Source organism: Delphinapterus leucas, chromosome 12 (genome assembly GCF_059928025.1).
Source record: "Delphinapterus leucas isolate spDelLeu-1000000601 "Yukka" chromosome 12, BTC_Dleu_Yukka2, whole genome shotgun sequence".
Taxonomy (NCBI): Eukaryota; Metazoa; Chordata; class Mammalia; order Artiodactyla; family Monodontidae; genus Delphinapterus; species Delphinapterus leucas.
In genome coordinates, this window is record NC_143140.1 from 62504215 (window position 1) to 62524997 (window position 20783).

Sequence of the window (20783 nt, forward strand, 5' to 3'; positions counted from 1 at the left end):
GTTGTACCACAGTTTGTTTAACCACTTACCTGGTATAGGCTCTCTGGGCTGTTTCCAGTTTTGGTTTATTACAAATAAAGCTGCTATGAATATTCATGTGTGAACATTAAGTTTTCATTCTTCTGGGATAAATGCCTAGGAGCATAATTTTTGGGTTGTATGTTATTGCATGTTCAGTTTTATAAGAATCTGTCATGCTCTTCCAGAATGGCTCTGCCATTCTATCAGCTATATATGCCTGGTCCAGTTTCCCTGCAACCTCACTAACTTTTGGTGTTTGATGTTGCCACTAAGGTTTGTCTTAGCCATTCTGATGCATGTGCAGTGACGCTCATTATGATACCCATTTTCCCAATGGCTACCAATGTTGAACATCTTTCCAATAAGCTTGTTATCTGTATATCCTCTTCAGTGAGATGTCTGTTCATGTTTTTGGCACATTTTAAAATTGTGTTTTTTTTTACTGTTGAGTTTTGAGAGTTCTTTATATATTCTAGATGCTGGTCCTTTTACTGGATATATAATTTGTAAATATTTTCTTCTAATCGTGGCCTTCATCCTCTTCACATGGGTTTTCACAGAGCAAACTATTTAATTGTGATGAGGCCCAAATTATCAATTTTTAGTTATAGGAATCATGTTTTGGGGGCTAAGTCTAAGAACTCTGCTTCGTCCTAAATCCAGAAAATCTTCTATTTTTTTCCTAAAACCAATACTGCCCTCTTCCGATTAATATAGCAATATAGATGCCTCAGTATTGGATGGAATGATTCCCTCCCCCACACATTTTTATTCTTTGTCAAGATTATTTAGCTATTTTAGCTATGCCTTTCCATATGCGTTTTAGAATAAGCTTATCTATATCTAAAAAAACTTTTTTAGAAAATTTTTTATAGAAACTACATTAAACCTATAGATCAATTGAAAAGAACTGACATTTTTACTATGTTGAATCTTCCAATCCCTGAACAAATGTATCTCTCCATTTGTCTAGGTATACTTTGATTCCTTTTATCAGAATTTTGTAATTTTCAGATGTAAATCCTGTACAGGTTTTGATAAGTGTATATCTATGTATTTCATTTTCTTAGGAGCAATTATAAATGGTATTGTTATTCAGTTTCATAACTTTTATTTTTAATGTATAAGAATGCAATTGACATTCTTGTGTTGATCTTGTATCCTGTGAATTAACTCACTTATTTGTTCTAGGATTTTTGTAGGTTCTTTGGGATTTTCTACATAATCATGCCATCTGTAAACAGGAAAAGTTTTATTTTATATTTCAAATTTGTATGGCTTTTGTTTCTTTTTCTTGCCTTATTGCAAGCTAGAAATTCCAGTACTGTGTTGAATAAAATAGTGATATTTTATTTGCCTTGTTCTCAGGATTAGGGAGAAAGCATTCAGTCTTACACTATTTTTTATGAAGTTAGCTGTAAATATTTTTTAGATGTTATCAAGTTGAGGAAGTTCCCTTCTAGAGAGTTTTTATCATGCATGAGTGTTGGATTTTATCAAATGGTTTTTCAAATTAATATAATCACATGCTTTTTTTTCCTTTAGCTTGTTGATATATGATGCATAACATTGATTGATTTTCAAATGTTGAACCAGCCTTGCATACATGGAAATAATCCCACTTGGTTATGTGCATCATTTTTTACTTTATTGGATTCAGTTTGCTAATATTTTTTTGAAAATTTTTATGTAAAATTCACGATATATTTGTTTATAATTTTACTGTTTTTGTACTGTCTTTGTTGAGTATGGTATGTTAGCACTTAAATCTGCCTTTTTATTATTATTATTGTTTTTCTCTGCTTCTTATTCCAGTTTTGCTTTCCTTAATTTCCTGTGTGTTGTGTAAACATGTTTTAAGATTTTATCTTCATTCATATATAGTGTTTTTGAGTGTCTCTCTTGGTGTAGTTTTCTCAGTGGTTTCTCTGGGCATTACAGTATAAATATATGACATTATAATCTAGTGGTATCATTATTTTACCACTTACAGTAAAGTCTGGAAACCTTACTTCTATTTAGATCCCTTTTTCTTTCCTACTTAAAAATATTACTTTCTTGAATGTCAGATGGTATTGTAATTTTTGGTTCAATAATCAAATATAATTTATAAAACACATACATGGGGAAAGGGATATTCTATCGTATATACCCATAATTCTGCTCTTTCCACTGTTCTTCCTTTCTGATGCTTGAAATTTCCTTTTTTTTTATTATTTCTTTTTTTGTTTGAAGAATTTCCTTTAGCCATTCTCTTAGGAAGGTCTAACGACAAAGGTAACGAAGACCAATGGTGGGCAAAACTTAAAATATTTATTATCTGACCCTTTACTGATAGACATATGACTCCTCTAGGTTTTAATTTCTTAAACTTAACAATACGGGCATTGGATTTGATAATCTCTAATATCCCTGCAACATCCATGATTTCATGTGGATTTCTTATGTGAAGGTATTTTTTTCCTCAATGACCACATTTGAGCACTCAGGCAATATAGAACTTAACACTGGAAAGCAAGTAATTAACAAATACTTACTCACTATCATTCCAAGAATATAACATGAAGGTGAAGAGAAATCCAGTCTGCTGACTGTGCGCCAGGTAATTAGATTTATGGAACTGGAGTTCAGGTTCCCACTGTGGGCTGGCAAGAGCCCAAAATGTTTTGCACCTGCCAGGTAAGTCAGCATGTACCATCACAATCTGGAGTGTGGTGCTTCCACAGATGCTTTACTGCACTTGTGCTAAAACAGTTCAGGCTATCCCATGGCTCACAGAACAAGGGCTCCCCTTTTGAGCTCTCAGTACTATTATCTCCAGAAGAATTATTTTCTAGTCATCATTTTGGGGGTGCGTATTAGGTGAAATGTGTGAATTACTTTCTGAAATATGCTCTTCTGAATTTAGTCCAGGTAGGAGGGAGCGGGGACATCGACCTTGTTTTTCTTCATCTTAAGGGTTAAGATTCAACTACATATATTTTTAAAACAGAAAAATATGTGAGAAAATACGGTAAATAGGAAACCAAGAACAAGTATGAAAAACAGTTATGATAGCTATTCAGAGACAACTAAAACTCATGTTCCTCTAAAACACATTTTTAGAAAGTCAGAACAGTAAAACAACAATTATTCTACAATGGCGGTCACAAACTTAGACAACCAGATGCAGCCTTCTGACAGGTTTTGTTTTTCACAGTTGGGCCAGAGGTATATTTTTGTTTTTGAATTTAACTGGTTGCTAGTATTCAAAATTTTTAGGAGTTCACATAAAAGTTTAGATTTCCACATCCTCTTGAGAGATGAGACACTGTTGGGCCATATTCTCATGCGGCGAACACTGCTGGGAGATGAGGAGCGTTCTCTTTGGGCATCACTTGTGCTTTCGGGTCCAAGTGGGAGTTGGCCTCCCCACATCGTTGCCTCTTGTCCCCATGACAAACAACAGTTGTCATTTATCATCAGTTTCATGCTATTGTGTTTCTTGTAGTAGAGCTGAAGATGGCAGAATATCTACTATCCATATTTCAGTCAAAAGTAGGAAAAAGCCAGGGTTCCCTGGTGGCGCAGTGGTTGAGAGTCTGCCTGCCGATGCAAGGGACACGGGTTCGTGCCCAGGTCAGGGAAGATCCCACATGCCGTGGAGCGGCTGGGCCCATGAGCCATGGCCGCTGAGCCTGTGCATCCGGAGCCTGTGCTCCGCGGTGGGGGAAGCCAAAACAGTGGGAGGCCTGCATACCGCAAAAAAAAAAAAAAAAGTAGGAAAAAGCCAAATGGACCAAAAGGAATATGTGTTTTAGTAAAAATGGGAAGCAGATATATTTTTGTTGAGATGAAAAATACCCCTACTAGAAATCCATACACTGAAGCTGTCTGTTGTAATAACACAACCTGAATGACCATTCTGAAATATACCTGGCCTAATTCTCTCACTCACAATACCCGCCGGCTCCGCAGGCATCTCCTCTTTCTCAACAAATAACAAGTGGATGCCATGACGATCTTGTTTTCTCTACTTTTCCAGGTTGATTTTATCTCTTAGACCATGCAACAAAGTAGGAACACATGGCCTTTGTCCGTCTGTACATTCAAACATCTATTTAAGGAAATAACTCATTGGTGATTCAATTTAGATATTTTTATTCTTATTCTATATCTACATAGATTGCATCTAAGTACTGAGGGTTTGTATTTTTGTCTTAAGTGCTATATTTCCTCTGTCTGAATTAAGACTGATAAAACTGGTAAGACTAATAAGGCTGAGTTGAAATGAACACAACTGCATCAGAATAAATCAGCACACAATTTTCTGGGTTAGATTTCAGGTATCGTAGCTCCTTTTCTACAACTGGCAAGTGCATCACGAGAGATAGTATCTGTCATAAAATCTCCCTACCATTCCCCCCCACCCCCAAGCAGATCTGAACATTAAAGAAAGAGCTTTCAGATATTCAATAGGGACTTTATGTTTGCTTCAACAGTTTAGAAACCCCTTCCAGTGGTTTCTTTCGGGATTTGATAACAACACTGTCTCTCTGGTGTTTGTTATCTTCCAGGTTAGCATTTCAATTCACTTTGGAGGAAGCTGGAAGTTCGGAAGTCTTATATATCTACCACATTTCCATTGATTTCTGGACAATTTATATTCCAGAAGCCACTGATAGCTTACTTAAAGCAGATCCCAAGACAGAGCTTTTCTTTTTAGTTTCAGAGAGAGAATTTTCTAATACTCTGCAGACCGCTTGAATAGACCAGAGCTGTGAACAAATTCAGATAATATCTCTCCCACGCCAAGCCTCCCTAAGCTGCGGGGAGACTTTATGAAATAATATGCCGGGAACATTTTTTACAGACACCATTTTCTGGCAACAGAGCAGATTTGAGAGGGAGCAGCCGTTGATGTCTGATCCCCAGGCTTATCACATGAGGACCTGGAACCCAAGAGATCGTGAGGTGAATACTGAATGAGCACATCAGTAGAGAGGTAAACACGTCTCCTCTCCCTACTGGTCCAGTCAGAAATATCTTCTTTTTTGTTTATCTCTCAATGTCAGAGATCATTTGGCTGCAACACATTCATGCAAAATCCTTCCCTTTCTTCAAAGACTAAATATTAGAAAAAGGCTAGGCAGCACAGACAAGAAGGTTAACACTTATTTTCAAGATTGGTTAAAACTCGAATCCCCAGTTGCTGTGTGTCTCTGCCCACCCACTTCCAACACTTCCCTTGTGATAATACAGAGGAAGAGGATCTATAAAATTCCATGTCATGACAGCCATTTAAAGAATAAATGACATAGAGATAGGAGGCCTTTAACTGTGAAAAGCAGAGCACATTTTAAGAGTTCTACCAAGACATCTCCTGCCTAAAGGGACACAGCTGAGTGGGACATGGCCATGCATGGGACTACTCCACAACGGTATAAAGTATGAATTTTTGAATAAGAGTATTAAGAAAAACAGATTTAGCATCCCACCCTTCTCCCCCAGTACAGTTGTCTCCAGATGCACTGGCCTCTGTGGTGGTACCTGAACAAAGCAAGCATGATATTTTTTATTTTCTGTTAGAGAGAAAGAGGGCTCTTTTTGTTCTTTGCTTGAATTTTGGAGGCCACATGGACCTCTGAGTTTTGTGGTCAGCGGTATTCATAGTGATTTTGGTTACATGTGGGTTTAATCCTGTGAACAGAAATGAAATCAGGGTCATGCTGCAAAGCAGAATCCTTCAATTAACATCATGAACATTACTGGGTAATGCAATCTTGAGTGAGTTTGTGGATTTTTTGTTAAATGCATCCGTGTTTAAATGAAAATTAGTCTTCCTAGGAAACGATAAGTTCTCTTATCTAAATTCTTACTAATGAAAGTCACAAATGTTCTAATAATGTACACAGCAAGTGGAAGTTTGAAGATACCCATAAAGATAATACTTTATGAGAAAATCAAAGGAACAACAAGAATGAAGTGCCAAATTTCCCTTGCCATGCTATCAGGGAAGCAGGTGTTTACTGGAAGAGAGTGAGCTGCTAAATCAGACTCAGATTTAAATCTGTTGACAAATCATTTACCTTCTCAGCTTCAATTTTATCATTGGTAAAATAAGGATGACAATTACTATCTGTCAAGTTTGTTATAAGGAAGAAATAAGGAAATGTATATAAAGGGATAGTAACATATAAATATAGTAACTCAAAAAAAAAATCAATGTCAATCCCCTGGCCTTTTTTTCTTTCCACTCATTTGGAGTTTTTGAAATTCAATTTAAAGAAAAAAAGTGAAAGAAATTACTGCTTGGACATCAGTTTTTTGTTTTTTGTTTTGGCTGTGCCACACAGCATGTAGGATCTTAGTTCCCCCACCAGGGATTGAACCCACACCCCCTGCAGGGGAAGCGTGGAGTCTTAACCACTGGACCGCCAGGGAAGTCCCAAGTTTTACTTTTAATACATTTTATGTGGTCTACTTGTATCAATGAGAATAAGGTATTTATTTGGGAGTGAAGGTATGAAAATTAAGGGGAGAAAATGATGTGCAAACAATAACTGTTGTAATTATAAAAATTTTATTTCACTCTTACTTTAATTAAATCTTCATAAGCACCATGTCATGAACTGGCAATCTAGAAAGAGGATACTGGAATGCTTTAGTCAATAACAAACTGCAAGCTGATGATATGAAGTTACAGCTACACGGAGCATGTGTACAAGACCACATTTAGAAAGGTTCACTTGAGAATCCCACGATGATGCACAAAACAGAATTCTGGCATCGATTTGTTCACACTTCCTACGCTCAGAACCCAAAGAAACACTGGTTCACCTTGACAGTTTACAGTTTGCTAACACTTGACCTTGAAAGCATAAAAGTTGCCATCTTGATTTCTTGACCAGTGCTTGGTCATAGGCTGAAAAGACCAATTCCTTTAAAATTTAAATTCTGCTTAAAGGTTATGTTCAACATTATGCAAGTCATCAGCAAGGCCTTTGAATGTGTGCAATTCTCATATATGATCACCAAACCATTACTGACCTAAGGAAATTGTGGAAAATTATATTTTCAGCAAAATGCTTAAATTTGGTCCTACATTAAAAGACCCGATTGCCAAGGTGTTTTACATAAATTTAATTCACAAGCATGTACACAAGAGATTCACTATAAAGAACATTGCTTCCTGGTTTATGAATAAAACGTTTATCCTCTACTTACACTAAACATACAAAAAATAATCTACAAAAATTGTTTACAGTTGATTTTAGTGAAAGAAAAAGCTTTATTCAGAAAAAAAAAAAATGATTGTGTGGTGGTAGTAGTTTAGCCATCAAAAAAGGAATGTAAGTAACCAATAAATATAATGTGCTTTCTCCATATAGACATATTTACACTTGAGTCTTTGGCTTATGTTGTTTTCTAAAAAGAACTTTAAATGATCCAGCCATCATTGCACATTAAAGGAAAATAAGCCAGTTATATATATTTATATATTTATATAGAGATCTGCTACACTTGAAACATATTAAAAAATGAACTTTCCTATGAATTTGCACAGCTTTTCTTTCTTCTTCCTTGAAAGATTTAACATCTTTTATCTGAAAAAGGGAGAAAAATGCCACATAGAAAGTATTAATTCATGCAACAAGTGGTGGCTGCTCTACCAAAGCAGGAGAGAAAAGGCTGCATGTTCACTGGACAAACACTGAGAAGTTCTCATTTGAATCTGCTTCTTATTAAATAAAATTTATGTGGCACGAAATGTTGATGCTTTCATACAGTAATAGAAACTGAGTCCTTTTTATTAAGATACACAACTTCATAAGAAAAATACTTTTACCTCTCAAATGTAAAAGCCTCCCACCCCCCACATTAAAATCTTTCTGCACAGGTGTGACACGTACAACAGCTGCTGGCTCAACAGATGAATGGGCTCTGCTTGGATGCACTTTGAAGTCTCCCCCCAACTAAGATGACTCCAGGTACTCCAAAGCTACGTCATAGCAGAAACGGTACTGCTCCTGAAAGATGTTAAAACAAAAGGGTGGAGCAAAGTTAAGAAAAAGGAGAAGAATGGAGAATAATAGCTATCAAATGAATACTTGCATTCAATTTAGATTTTTCAAGAATTACAGATTTTTTTTCTATATACAAGTTTAGCATCTAGGCATGCATATTTTACATTTGAGTCTAATGATTGCTGTTTAAGAAAAAGGAACTTGATGTAAAAAGATATGTTGTCTTTGCCTCATATTTTATATCAAATTACAAAAATCTTCAGTATTATCTGATTATAATAGTAATACCTGATCAGTACAGAAAAATTTTCAAGTATAGAAAAAGATAATCAGAAAAAGTTTCTATAAATCTGTTATCAGAAACAACTGTTTAAAATACTACCTTAGTGTTAATTCAGTCCATTTTTATGCATGGCTGAAATAATAATTACTTTAGAATAAATATTAATTGCTTATCTATGTTTGGGGATATAACTTTATATTTTATTTTCTGTTGTTTAGCATTGTTATGTATCCCCTTTTCTTATGTTATTTAACACCTCTGTTAATACTTCATAAAAGTCTAATATGTGGATTGACTGTAATATTGCATTTATTTTTTTATTTACTATAAATAATCCTAGAGTGAACATGCAAATATTTTTCTCCTCACTTCAGATACTTTCCTTAGTGTTATTTAAAAAAGCCAGTCATTTCAGACTGCCACTCAACAAGTCCAAATTCTTAATTTCTTCTTCCAATTTTATTGAGATATAATTGACATACAGCACTGTATGTTTAAGGTGTACGGCATAACGATTTGACTTACATACGTGAACATCCAAATTCTCAATTTTTTTTTTTTTTTTTTTTTTTTGCGGTACGCGGGCCTCTCACTGCTGTGGCCTCTCCCGTTGCGGAGCACAGGCTCCGGACTCGCAGGCCCAGCGGCCATGGCTCACGGGCCCAGCCGCTCCGCGGCATGCGGGATCCTCCCGGACTGGGGCACGAACCCGTATGCCCTGCATCGGCAGGCGGACTCTCAACCACTGCACCACCAGGGAACTCCAAATTCTTAATTTTTGACACAGTTTTTGGTCTATCAGAGAATTTAAGTAAATTTTTCAAAAATGGTTAGTGGTCCTTAAATTTTTTTGAGCTTACTTTTACCAGAAAAATTTATTTCTTCTGCCTTTATTTATTTAAGTCAACTTGGTTAACAAAAATTTTTGAGTTAAAACTGCCTTTCCTCTCAGTCCATCTGTGTGTCGCTCCATTATGAAGAATTTAGAAAAATTCAGACTGCATTACAAATTATTACTTGCAACATGTATTAAAATCTTCCCAATTCAGTCCAAGTGGGTAAAATTCAGGCTGAATTAGAGAACAATCTAAAACACATATTATTTCTAAAGAGAACTTCCAGGTGTCTCCAGCAATAAATGAGGGAAATAAAAACTTTCCCCAAGAGGTCTTTATCAATCCTACCCTAATTATCAAGTAGCTGTGATTTAAATTAGCCTACCACTGTGGCAAGTGCATCTCAAGAACCAAAAAGTGCTTGGGAACTGTTACATCTCTTTAATCAGTCTCTAGCAATTTGGTTTACTCTCTAAATTTTCTTACCAAACTCGTCAGTTCAATTCAACAGCACACTGAACTAATCATTAATCTTGATTAAAACACAAATTGGGTGTTTAGTCAGGATTCATGGGACATGAATGTAAAGGTAAATAGTAACTCTTAAGAAGGTTCTAGAATGGCAGAGTTTAATCATAGACTTTTTTTTTTTTAAGGAACAGTGAGAAATCAGAGTTAAATTTGGAAGTATGATTTGAATGCTGCGGCCAGAAGTGATCTTACTGATGATTTTGGAAGACTTGATCTGAGAGATAGAGGCAGAGTTTACATTGAAAACTCTTCAGACAGCAGAGAGTTTAAAGACCTAACCATTACCTGCCCATTTTGTAAAAAGAACTCAGAGTTCTACCTCAAAAATCCCTCAAATCTATACCCCACTTCCTCCAGCTCCATTGCCAACACCCCAGTCAAAGCCAATATCATCTTATTGGGACAACAGCAATACTTAAGGTATAAGCTGGAGTAGAGGGGCTTTGAGGACTTGTAGAAGGGGAAGAAGTCTGTGACCGTTCTTCAAAGTGAAACGGTATAAATGTAACTCTTCAGATTTTGTCTCAGGAAGCAATGCACCTCTTGTGTGAACAATCCATGAGCAGGAAGTGGTGAAAATACTTTAAAGGTTTATTGAATTGCTCACTTTTGTTATCTGATCATCTTGATAAATGTAGGGCAAGCAACAATGATGTCTTGGTTTTCCTGGTTTACTTTTCTGTGAGCATAAACTACACAGCTGCCCCTGACCTTATCCTGCCATGCACATATGTGTAACCCACAGCCATCACTTTAGAAGTCGAATGTGCTAGAGAAGTTTAACTTTCTTCCTCTGCATACAGCTTCAACCAGACGAGCTCCTACATACACCTACCTCCCTGCTCTTATTTTGTAATCTGTGTTGTGATTTAGTGAGCCCTGGCTAATTCAAATAATATCACATGAACTACGTTCTAAAATTGGTCAAGCTGAAAACTGTCAAAGGCGATAGTTTAAAAAATTATAATTTGACCAGCAATGAAGAATTATAGATAATGACTAAAACAAATTTCATTTGCCCTTTAAAAACTCTGGGTGTCTAAAGTGCTAGATGCAGGGCTTCCCTGGTGGCACAGTGGTTGAGAATCTGCCTGCCAATGAAGGGGACACGGGTTTGATCCCTGGCCCGGGAAGATCCCATATGCCGTGGAGCAACTAAGCCCATGCACCACAACGACTGAGCCTGTGTTCTAGAGCCTGCGAGCCACAACTACTGAGCCCGCATGCTGCAGCTACAAAAGCCCGCATGCCTAGAATCTGTGCTCCGCAACAAGAGAAACCATCGCAATGAGAAGCCCACGCACTGTGATGAAGAATAGCTCCCACTTGAGGCAACTAGAGAAAGCCCGTGCGCAGCAACAAAGACCCAACACAGCCAAAAATAAATTAAAAAAACAAAGAAACAAACAAAAAAAAAACTGATATAAAAAGTGCTAGATGCAACCTATGAGTATATCCCTCAAAATGTTTTACCAGTTAATATTGTTTGAGAAATAAAAATAAACAAGAATAAAACCTAGATAGCAGGATTTTCTTATTATAGAACCATTTAACAAATTTTACTGTAGCAAATATTTATTGCTCAAAAGAAACGAACAAAAATCCTACACATTTCCCAAGTTAAAGGAAAGTAGTTTTCTTCATCATTAGCAGCTTAGGCAATATGTGATTACGTTTATGTGGGTAAAGAGGGATAGTTGGCAGTTCATCAATTAGGCAGGAAAGTCCCCACAAAGACACATTTATACATATGATTCACTATGCGTGTATCAAGTCAAATCAACAAGTAGGTATATGATTGACTAATCTCTACCCTCCCTTCTGCGTACAAGACTGTGACTCACCGGGGCTTCCACCATGTTTGGCTTGCTGTTCCTTAGCGTCTTGACCGCATGGAACACATCGACAACATTTTGCCGTTTCACCATTTCAACAACGATGCCTATAGCACAGAACATGCCACTTCGCCCACCACCATTTCTAAAAGCAAAGAAAGCAAAGGCATTTTAGATCGAAGCTTTTGGTGACCACAGGTCACACAATCATGTTTGGGAAAAGAAAACATTATCTTTAAAATTTTTTCCCTTTGTGTTTTAATTTTGCTTCACATGTGTGCATGTATGTGTAGAGAGCAGAAAGGAAAGATACTTGAGGATGACATTAACTTAGTAGCTTATACTTAGGGACATGTTACAGGCATAGATGGCTGCAACCTAGATACTTTGAGATTTTGATAGATTTGTACACAGTGTAAATCAGAAAAGTTATTCAGAGTAGTGTTCAAAAGAGTTTAAACTATATAATAGCTATACGATAATCAATTTAAAAAATACAAAAGTTGAAGTTAGTAGTGAATTATAGAATCAAGAAACAGGAAGATTGTTTCAAAAGAATGTCTAGTCAAGGTCTGTAAGATGGGAGTCGGTTACTCTTTAACATAGACGTGAAGGCTAATAAGGAAATGACCACCAAGGCCCCCCACATGGCCAAGCCAAGCCACCACACTCACAGGCAGTGGATGATCGTTCGGCCTTCCCCGTCCTCGCATTCCTCCTGCCATTTTTCCACCTGCAGTATCAGCTTCAAAAATGACCGTTTGGAGCCAGGAACTTCTCGATGAGAAGCCCACCCTAGATACTGAAACTGCTGTACCATCAGATAACCTTCCTGTGGCTGCAGAGGGAAAAGTATTTTTATGTAAATAAGTTGGGGCTAGAATTTTTACTAAAAAGTAAAAGGTTCATATCAATTTACACCATGACATAAATGACACTGACAATGGATTGAATCTAGCTGATGCAAGTCCAAAATATGTACATACCAGTGCAGAAACATTCTAAGTTACATGAGAATTATCAGTTATACAAAATTCTCCCTCATACTCCATATCCAATAATCAATTCCTATGTTTATACTTTGTAAATAACTTTCAAATTCACCTCCTCTTTATTGCCACTGACATCATTGCACTCTCAATCACAAATCATAATAATCACTTCTTAGTTGATCTCCCTGAACAAACTTCGATCTCCTTTCAAACCATTCTTACCGAAGGCATCATGATTATTTTTAAATGCAAATATGATCTTGTCACTTCCTGATTTAATGGCTTCCAAATGATCTTAGGATAAAACTCAAATTTGCTGCCATGGCTTAAAAATACCTATATGATAAGGTTCCACCTCTTTCTCTAACTTCACTTTATTCGAACAACCTATTCAAGTTCTAGACACATTGGCCTTCTCTTAATCTATTTATCAAGTCATTTCTTGCCTTGGGAACTTTGCACATACTCTCCCCTTCGCCTTGAACATCTCCTTCTTGCTTGCTTTTCTCAGTCCCAAACAGAGTGATCAAGTTGTCTTGGGTTTGCCTTGGACTTTTCTGGTTTTTGCACTAAAATTCATGTGTTCTAGGAAACCTCCCTGTCCTGTGTAAACCAAGGTAGCTGGATATCCCATGCCCAAAGAGCTCCTACAAATTTTTTCAAATTTTGACTTAAATATCACTAACTCAAAGAAGTCTTCTCTGATCACCCAGCTATGTCAGATCACCCAAATCCTCTGTATTTTGTACTTTTTCTCTGTAAAATTTCATTTATTTGTAAATGATTATATAAGTTGTTTAATGTTTGTCTTCCCTGATAAAATACAAATTCTTTAAGGACAAGAAAATCTTTTTCCCTTAAAATCTCTACCCCTAGAACCTAGCAAAATACTTTCCAAAGAACAGTATTGTTGAATAAATGAATCAAGACCGTAAACCTTCATATGAAAATGTAAGGAAGAATTTGTAATGCACAAGTGAGCCATATCATAAGGCATCAGATCTGAAGCTTCACATGACAAGGGCTCATGCATCTTTTGGTAGGACAAGGAACTATCTAGTATAACACCCAACCTCTAGTTGGCGCATACTAAATATTTGGTGAGGTGAATGATATTAAATAATGAGAATGGGAACAGAAAGAAAAATCACGCACTAATAAGGACCAGAATACCAAATATAGAGGAAGATAAATATGCTGACCAAAAAAAAATGTAACGCAAATTTCAGTTCCTGTTCCTAGACTATTTTTCATATAAACATATTTGAAACATATATGTTTCAAATAAACATATAAAGCTCAATTAACAGACAGGTCTTACTTTCTTAGTTTAGCAGCTACGGTTTCTCAGCTAAAATATTACTAGAACCATAATGTAACAGATGTGCAGACATAATGAGATTCCTTTAAATTAACATCTAAGATATGCATGAATATTATGACATGATTGAGGTTATCCTTTTTTTCTCCACTGAAATGAGCAATAGAATTGGATATGAATTTCTTCTCTACTTATACACATATAGACGTTAAGCAGAAACACATATAGCCATTTTGATGTGAGAAACACTGAAACATGACAATTCTAATCACACACTTAAAACAAGACATATACATAGAATTGCTGCTCTAAAAGAGAGTAACCTAGCTCTTTAAAAAGACCATAATTCCATGGAAGTTACTACTGTTTTCTTTTCAAATTCTGCTTGCTATGTGGTTATATAATATAAACAGTTTTTATTAGTACTTTTTGGTTTTTTGAAGGAGAGACCCCACACAATTTGTCACTGAAGGCAAAACACATGAAGTGTCAAGGAAAGAAAGACTTCTGAAGGACACAGTTCCTACTTAGCTGCTGGGAAAAGGCACAGTGGTAGCAGCACTGGATCTAGCTATAGATTTGGGCAAAGCCAGATGCTGGGACATTTAGAAAGATGAAGTCGTAGATGAGCTGTAGGAGCAGAATCAGTGATGGCTGTGATTTATCTTTTCCTTCATGCCTGGGGCCCTCTCTTATAAGCAGAACTGGAATAGTGACATGGAACCCTTCTATAATGGCTAGTCCGACATATCACTTCCTCCTGTCATCAGTATTATATTCTTATTTTTCAATTGCATGCCTCTTCTGGGTTGGACTATCAATGCTAATAAAACATGCAGTCAACCTCGAGATAAGTCTGCTTATACTCAGGGGCCAGGCACAGACAATCAAACTCACTTGAACCTAGGAATCTGAATTTAGATTTCCATATAGAATACAATAGGCTAGTAACTGACCAGGAAACCTAGCTTCCAGCATGTCTGCTTTCCTGTTTTTAGAATGCATTTTTATTCTAGTGCTAAGGCATAAGATGAGTACTAGCTTTGGGAATGATTATATAATGATTATTAGCTTATTAATTTTACTCTCTCTTTTGTCTGAATGGAAATATACCCCATCATGATTATGGTCAGCTGGTTCTGGATCAGCTCAGTTAAAATCATTAATGACTTACTCTTGTTAGATTGCATATCCTAAAAATCCGGTTTATCACATCACAGTCCATTGAACAAGACATACATTCCACTTGGATAGGGCCATATCGTAGCATCCCTTCTTCTGGCCAGTACTGAGGGCAGCCCTAGATGATGAATGTTTTGAAAAAAAAAAAAATGAGCATTATTTTTTCTAAATAGGGTAGTATAAAGCAGATTTTACCATTTTATTACTACCTTATTAAGTTGTGCGTAAGTACACAAAAGCAACCTATAACCATTAACCTGGGACAAGTCGACTTCATTTAACATCACAATGGAGGTACAGCCATAATCATACACTAATCTCCAGAAGTCTTTCACAGTGTTTGGCAGAGGGTACTGTGTGACGATGAAAGCAGCTGGTTGCCTGTAGCTCTGTGAAAAAACAAGGGAGATGGGGGAACATAAGAACTTCAAATGAATAATTAGTTGTACAAACAGATTCAGCACACTTCAGTGTAGGGCCAGTAAGACACAACAGCTTCATATGGAGATGGAGCCAGCCTGCTGCTTAAGCCATGGAATAACAGATTTGGACCACTGCAATACACCGCAACTAGTAATCAGTCAATCTGTTGTATGACTTTGATGCCTCAGCAGTAATTGAAGCCAAGAATTTGTTTTATTTTGTTGATAAAAGTAAATATAGTACAAATACCAAAAGAAAAAAAAAAAAAAGAAAAGAAAACATCTTGAGGCTAACATCCTTCGTGAGGTACCTGTTGGGCTGTTTCAGTCTTCCAAAGTCTAAGAGGTTAAAGGCATAAAATTCCCTGGCATGTGTGTGTGTCTCCGTGTATCTACCTATGTCTATCTGCTATCAGCTGTGAATGGAACTGTTTGGCTCTCCTCCACTCCAAATAAGAAAAACCACGTGTGCTTTTATATTATATCGACATTATCAACACATCTTGTAGGCAATCCACTTTCCATAGTTTTCTGGGCATTTCTAACGTATATCAATGATCAGAATGATGGTTTCAATCATTTAAGATTTTTCAAGTGCCAAAGAGTAAAACCAATGCATTTCCTGGGCCCACATAAGAGGGAATGTCTCCTTGTTTACCAAATGCCCCTTGACTGGGACACAGAGCATTATCTCTTTCCAGAAGGAGAGTATAGGCTCATCTGGCCAATCTGTCATTCTACAGACTAATGATCTGCACTAAAAATGAAATATATATTTCTATGAACTGAACTAATGATTCGTAAAAATATAACTAGACAGTTGCCTGAGATGGATTTCTTTAATGCTGATAAAAATTGTCAGTGATCTCCTAACTCATTTGTATCATACTACTCTTTAAGTCCTTCAAGTGTCTTAAACCAGTGTAGAAATTGACCTTTAAACTTCATAGATCCTATCACCGTTTGGGAAATGCTGCTAACCAGAGCGTTTCACTCCATGGAAGACTTCAGGATAAATCTGAGGAGATAGTAATTCACCGGCTGCTTCTACTTGACCTTAAGACCTTACAAAGTCACACCACAGTTGGGGTGAGTACCCTCCTAAAGAGGGTATGAAAGCTCATGGGAAAGGATCAGAAGAAAGAAGTAAGCTTCCCTTCCAATTAAACGTCTGCTCCATGGGAAAGTAAGTCAAAGAAGGCTAAAAGCCTTTTATTCCTTTTTTGAGTCACAGGGGAGGGGAGGTTCCTTCCTCTCTAAGTGCAAGAGCACATCTAAGGCTTTGAAATCACAGGATCCTTGGCCTTACCTCCTAATTCTTCACAGGCATGGCACAGGGTATATGACCCTTACGATGGGGGTAGAGGGCAAGGGAAAGTGGGGAGTGTTGACCAGTGAGCCCACTCTTATTAGCCAAACCGAACCGAAATTTCTGAAGCCCTAACCACACTACTAAATCCACAGGGCAGTTTCAACTACAAAATATATCTGTGTTGAATCACAGGGAATTAAACAGAGAATAAGAACAGGTAGAATACAAGCTTCAGTCTTCATATTGACTAGAAAACAATCTGAAAATTAGGAAAAAATTTGAAAGAAATGCCAAAAACAAAAAATGCCTCAAACACATGCCTCATCAATATTCTTTCCTAATATTTTCTTTTTCCCTTTTTCACACGGCCTTTTTTCATCCAAATCCAAACTGGCTCAGAAACAAAAAGTTCTGTGTGTTTTCTCTGTATTTAGTATGTTTGCCTTTGCAGACAATTAAAGTTGGAAGAAAAAGTACAATGAGGATCCAATGTGATTTCAGGAGATATGAGTAATGACTAGGCAAGACTCTGGTCACAGCAGGAGTGGCATCTTTCTACTTGAGCTTGCCTTTAAACTATTCTGCACTGTAGAATAAAAAAGATCAAAGCAACTGGGTGAAAGTTAGAATTGGAACGTGGGCTTTTCTAAGTCTTACTATCAGAAGCTAATTTTGGAAACACAATAGGAGCAATTACTTAGAAAGCTTCATTATTAGTCACCCAGGAGTGAACCCTGACTTCTGATTTCTCCTTACTACAGTTCCATAGCCTAAAGGGCAAAAACTAGAGATGCTTATGAATGAAGGTGATAAACTAAAAGGATTCTGAACTTGAAACCCTTCTTACTTCTTCCCAAGGTAAGCAAAACAAGGTGGCCAAAGAGTAATTTAAAATTCTCTTTCTGTATTGTTCTGTCTATGGGACGCTAACACGCTGAGTACATGCTCTACCATCTACAGTGTGAAGACTGGGGTGGGGTAAGAGAGTTCCTTCATTATGATCGATGTGTTAACATGATATCTTCCATGCCTTCCTTAGTTATTTATATCTAGTCTCTATTAATTAATAACCAATGTAACAAGTTAGCTATAAATTACTGGAACACTAAATGTCAGAGATAAAAATTTCCAAACTAACACAATTTCAGTAGAATATGGCATTCTGTGATTTTAAAACTTCAAAATAGATAAGCATGATTCTCTTTCCTGAAAATAATTAGGATAAAAACTATCACCTGTAGATATTTCTTGTACAGAAATTTTATAATAATTGACAACCAAGTGCCAAACTTATAGTCAAGTCTAAAATTTATAGTGCCTAAGAATCATTGTAAGGGAAATTCAAAATCATTCTCCAAAAAAAATTCGTATTTCAATGAAAGTTTCCAATTTTCCTTTTTAGGCCATTTAAATTTTCTTGAAAAGAGAACTAGCCAGTGTTCATCAATTTTGCAGCTTTTCATGACACTTTACACTAACAAAGAGAGCAGTCTCTTACGTCCATAAGAGCAGCATTGATGTAGTTACTACTCTCCCCATCAATTGTAATTAAAAAAGGCAGACATCTGTCAGGTGGCAGCATGTCCATGAAACGGTTCTTGTCATGGTTCCTTGGCAGGCAAGCTATACTGCAGTCCTCAGCTTGTAGTCGAGGGGTGACTGAATTCAAGGTCTGAAAAGAAAAGGGAACCCAGGTTAAAAGACAGTGACCCATTTAATAGCACAACACTGATCTATCAAGCATTTAGGAGGCCAAGTAGAAAGTGAAGGATTTGTGCAAGCCAATGGCATTTGCCACGATGACACGCTGATAGACTTTGTAGTTAAAGCTAATGAAGCCAGAGAAGTGACAAAGAAACAATACACACATTGTACAATGGGCCTCTTCTCAAAAGGGAAAGGGATGCTAAACAACACAGCAACCTGCAAAATGTATTGCCTAACCAAAGAAAATGCAATCAAAGTGGCCCATGATGATGACCCATCATACAGTTATCATTTGTAATAACATTTTAATATGCCATATTTGAAGACATGCTATTGCATGTTGGAAAGAGCACTGGGCAAAGAATCAAAGTATTAGGTTTCTAGAGTTATTCTTGACTTCACAGTAACATAGCATTAGGGGTATTTTAAGGGCAATGAAAACATTGGGGATTATTGAGAGACGATATTTAGCACAAACTCTAGCTATTATTATTAATGTTCTTGATCTCACGTTGTGAGTAACACAGAAGGTTAAAATCCGTAAGACTACATTTGGAAAAAGGTTTTAAACACACCCAAATTACCACTAAATTTGACTTTTATGATACCTTTTCCCACACTTTTCCCTGAGTCTGAACTCATCTGCCCTCAAGATACAGCAGATATGAGCTCATTAACACAAAAGTGACTCCATAATACGTATAATGAGACAGGTATTATATTATACTTAAAATAGGGTCAAAGGTTATAAATTTGACTTGAAAGATGTTTCTTAGAAGAATTAAGACTGCCCAGAATAAATTGTAATAAGTTGTTCATAAAAGAGGCTGTAGAAATAGTTAATACCTGGAATTCATCTTTGAGATGTGAAGAGTTTGTCTGGGAGTCTATTCTAATCATATCAAAATATGCAGCTTTAAATTCACAGACAGGTATGGCAGTTTCTCCACATAAGCAGGCTTCTAAAATGGCATCATGAATAAAAATGTACTGTTCCTATCAAAAGAAAGAAAAATTTCATAATATTTAATATAAATGTTCTTTCATCAAAGAATTTTTTCTATATGACTTGATGAGCTAATATCGATTCTATGTGAAAAACACCTAGTATTTAGTTTGATAAATATTGGAAAGCAAACAACAAAAAAAGGCCACTAGAGGTTAATCAGCAATCAACACACCTCTGTCTGGACCATATTGATACGACGAGATCTTAAGGCTTTGACACAGTTGTAGATGTCAACAACACCCTCTCTTTCAGCCATGTCCAGCATGATGTCAATCACAATGTAACAACCAGTTCGTCCAGCACCAGCACTGAAAAATAAACAGATCTAAAGAACTGCAGGAAGCATGTCTATGAAAATTGAAAGATCCTTCTGATTTTCAAATAAGTGGAATCAAACTGATTTAACAAAGTATAAGACATAATTTGTACTTACTGTGTAAATGCTTATTAATGAACAAATAACTTCATGTAGAGTATCTACTTTGGTGTAAACTGAGGATTGGAACAAATGAAAAGATACAAGCTTTGCAAATCAAACTGTGTTTTGAAAATAATGTATATATGTCACTCAAGTTCCATAGCTCTCTTACAGTCTTCACTTTACATAAATTTCAAGCTCGTAGAATTGATCAAGGAGTGGATTCGTGCTTTAAACTTTCACCTGAGACTGAGAGACTCACACTCATGTGGTTGTGGGCACTCGGGCAAAATGCAGGAATGCTGTCTTAGTCAGACAGACTCTTGTCAAGGCAAAAGGACATTAATTCCAAAACCTTTAAATGGAAAATCTGAGGAGTCACAATTCAGGGGAAGTGTTAATAGTGAGGGTGGGGAAGAAAATGGCAGTTATCAATGGGGAGGAGACCAACAGTAAAAAGAATATTTGAATGGTGATACAAAGAGAAAATGAAAATGAATTGTGAGGTATGAAATATAATTCTTAACAGGTCACAAAGATGCCACTATCTTACTGTATTTAATTCAGTAGTTGAATCATAATTCACTGTTGATTATTTTACCCACTGGAAATATTTCTACAAATATTTCTCCTATCATATATAGAAGTCAATGGAGCAAACAAGATACAGTTGGGATTTTTACAGGAAATTCACTTTGTAGTTAGCTTCCTCTTTTCCATAAATTCAGATACCCAAGTGTAAGTAGAAAATGACACTTCTGTTTCAAGAGAGTATCGAGAATCTTGGAGCACTTCTGAAGCAAGCCATTCATAGGAAAGTAAACCTCTATGATAAGTCAGGACACCCCATAACTGAAAACCCATTTATCTCATTTTCTAAATGCATAGATAGACTATTAACATTATTT

General features: G+C 36.5%; 1 protein-coding gene across 3 annotated transcripts in view; it reads right to left on the reverse strand.

Moving 5' to 3' along the window:
- Positions 1-1083: 1083 nt before the first annotated feature.
- The window catches only part of PTPRK (protein tyrosine phosphatase receptor type K), a 578185-nt gene continuing 558485 nt past the window's right edge, over positions 1084-20783 (reverse strand). For all 3 annotated transcript variants that reach the window (XM_022556378.3, XM_022556371.3, XM_089921990.1), the window contains 8 exons: positions 19630-19765; positions 19295-19444; positions 18240-18413; positions 15265-15396; positions 15000-15125; positions 12187-12350; positions 11522-11657; positions 1084-8030 (listed from right to left, as the gene is read on the reverse strand). In XM_022556378.3, coding sequence (XP_022412086.2) covers positions 7977-8030; positions 11522-11657; positions 12187-12350; positions 15000-15125; positions 15265-15396; positions 18240-18413; positions 19295-19444; positions 19630-19765 — 1072 coding nt within the window. In that variant the 3' untranslated portion in view covers positions 1084-7976. The remainder of the gene's footprint in view (positions 8031-11521; positions 11658-12186; positions 12351-14999; positions 15126-15264; positions 15397-18239; positions 18414-19294; positions 19445-19629; positions 19766-20783) is intronic.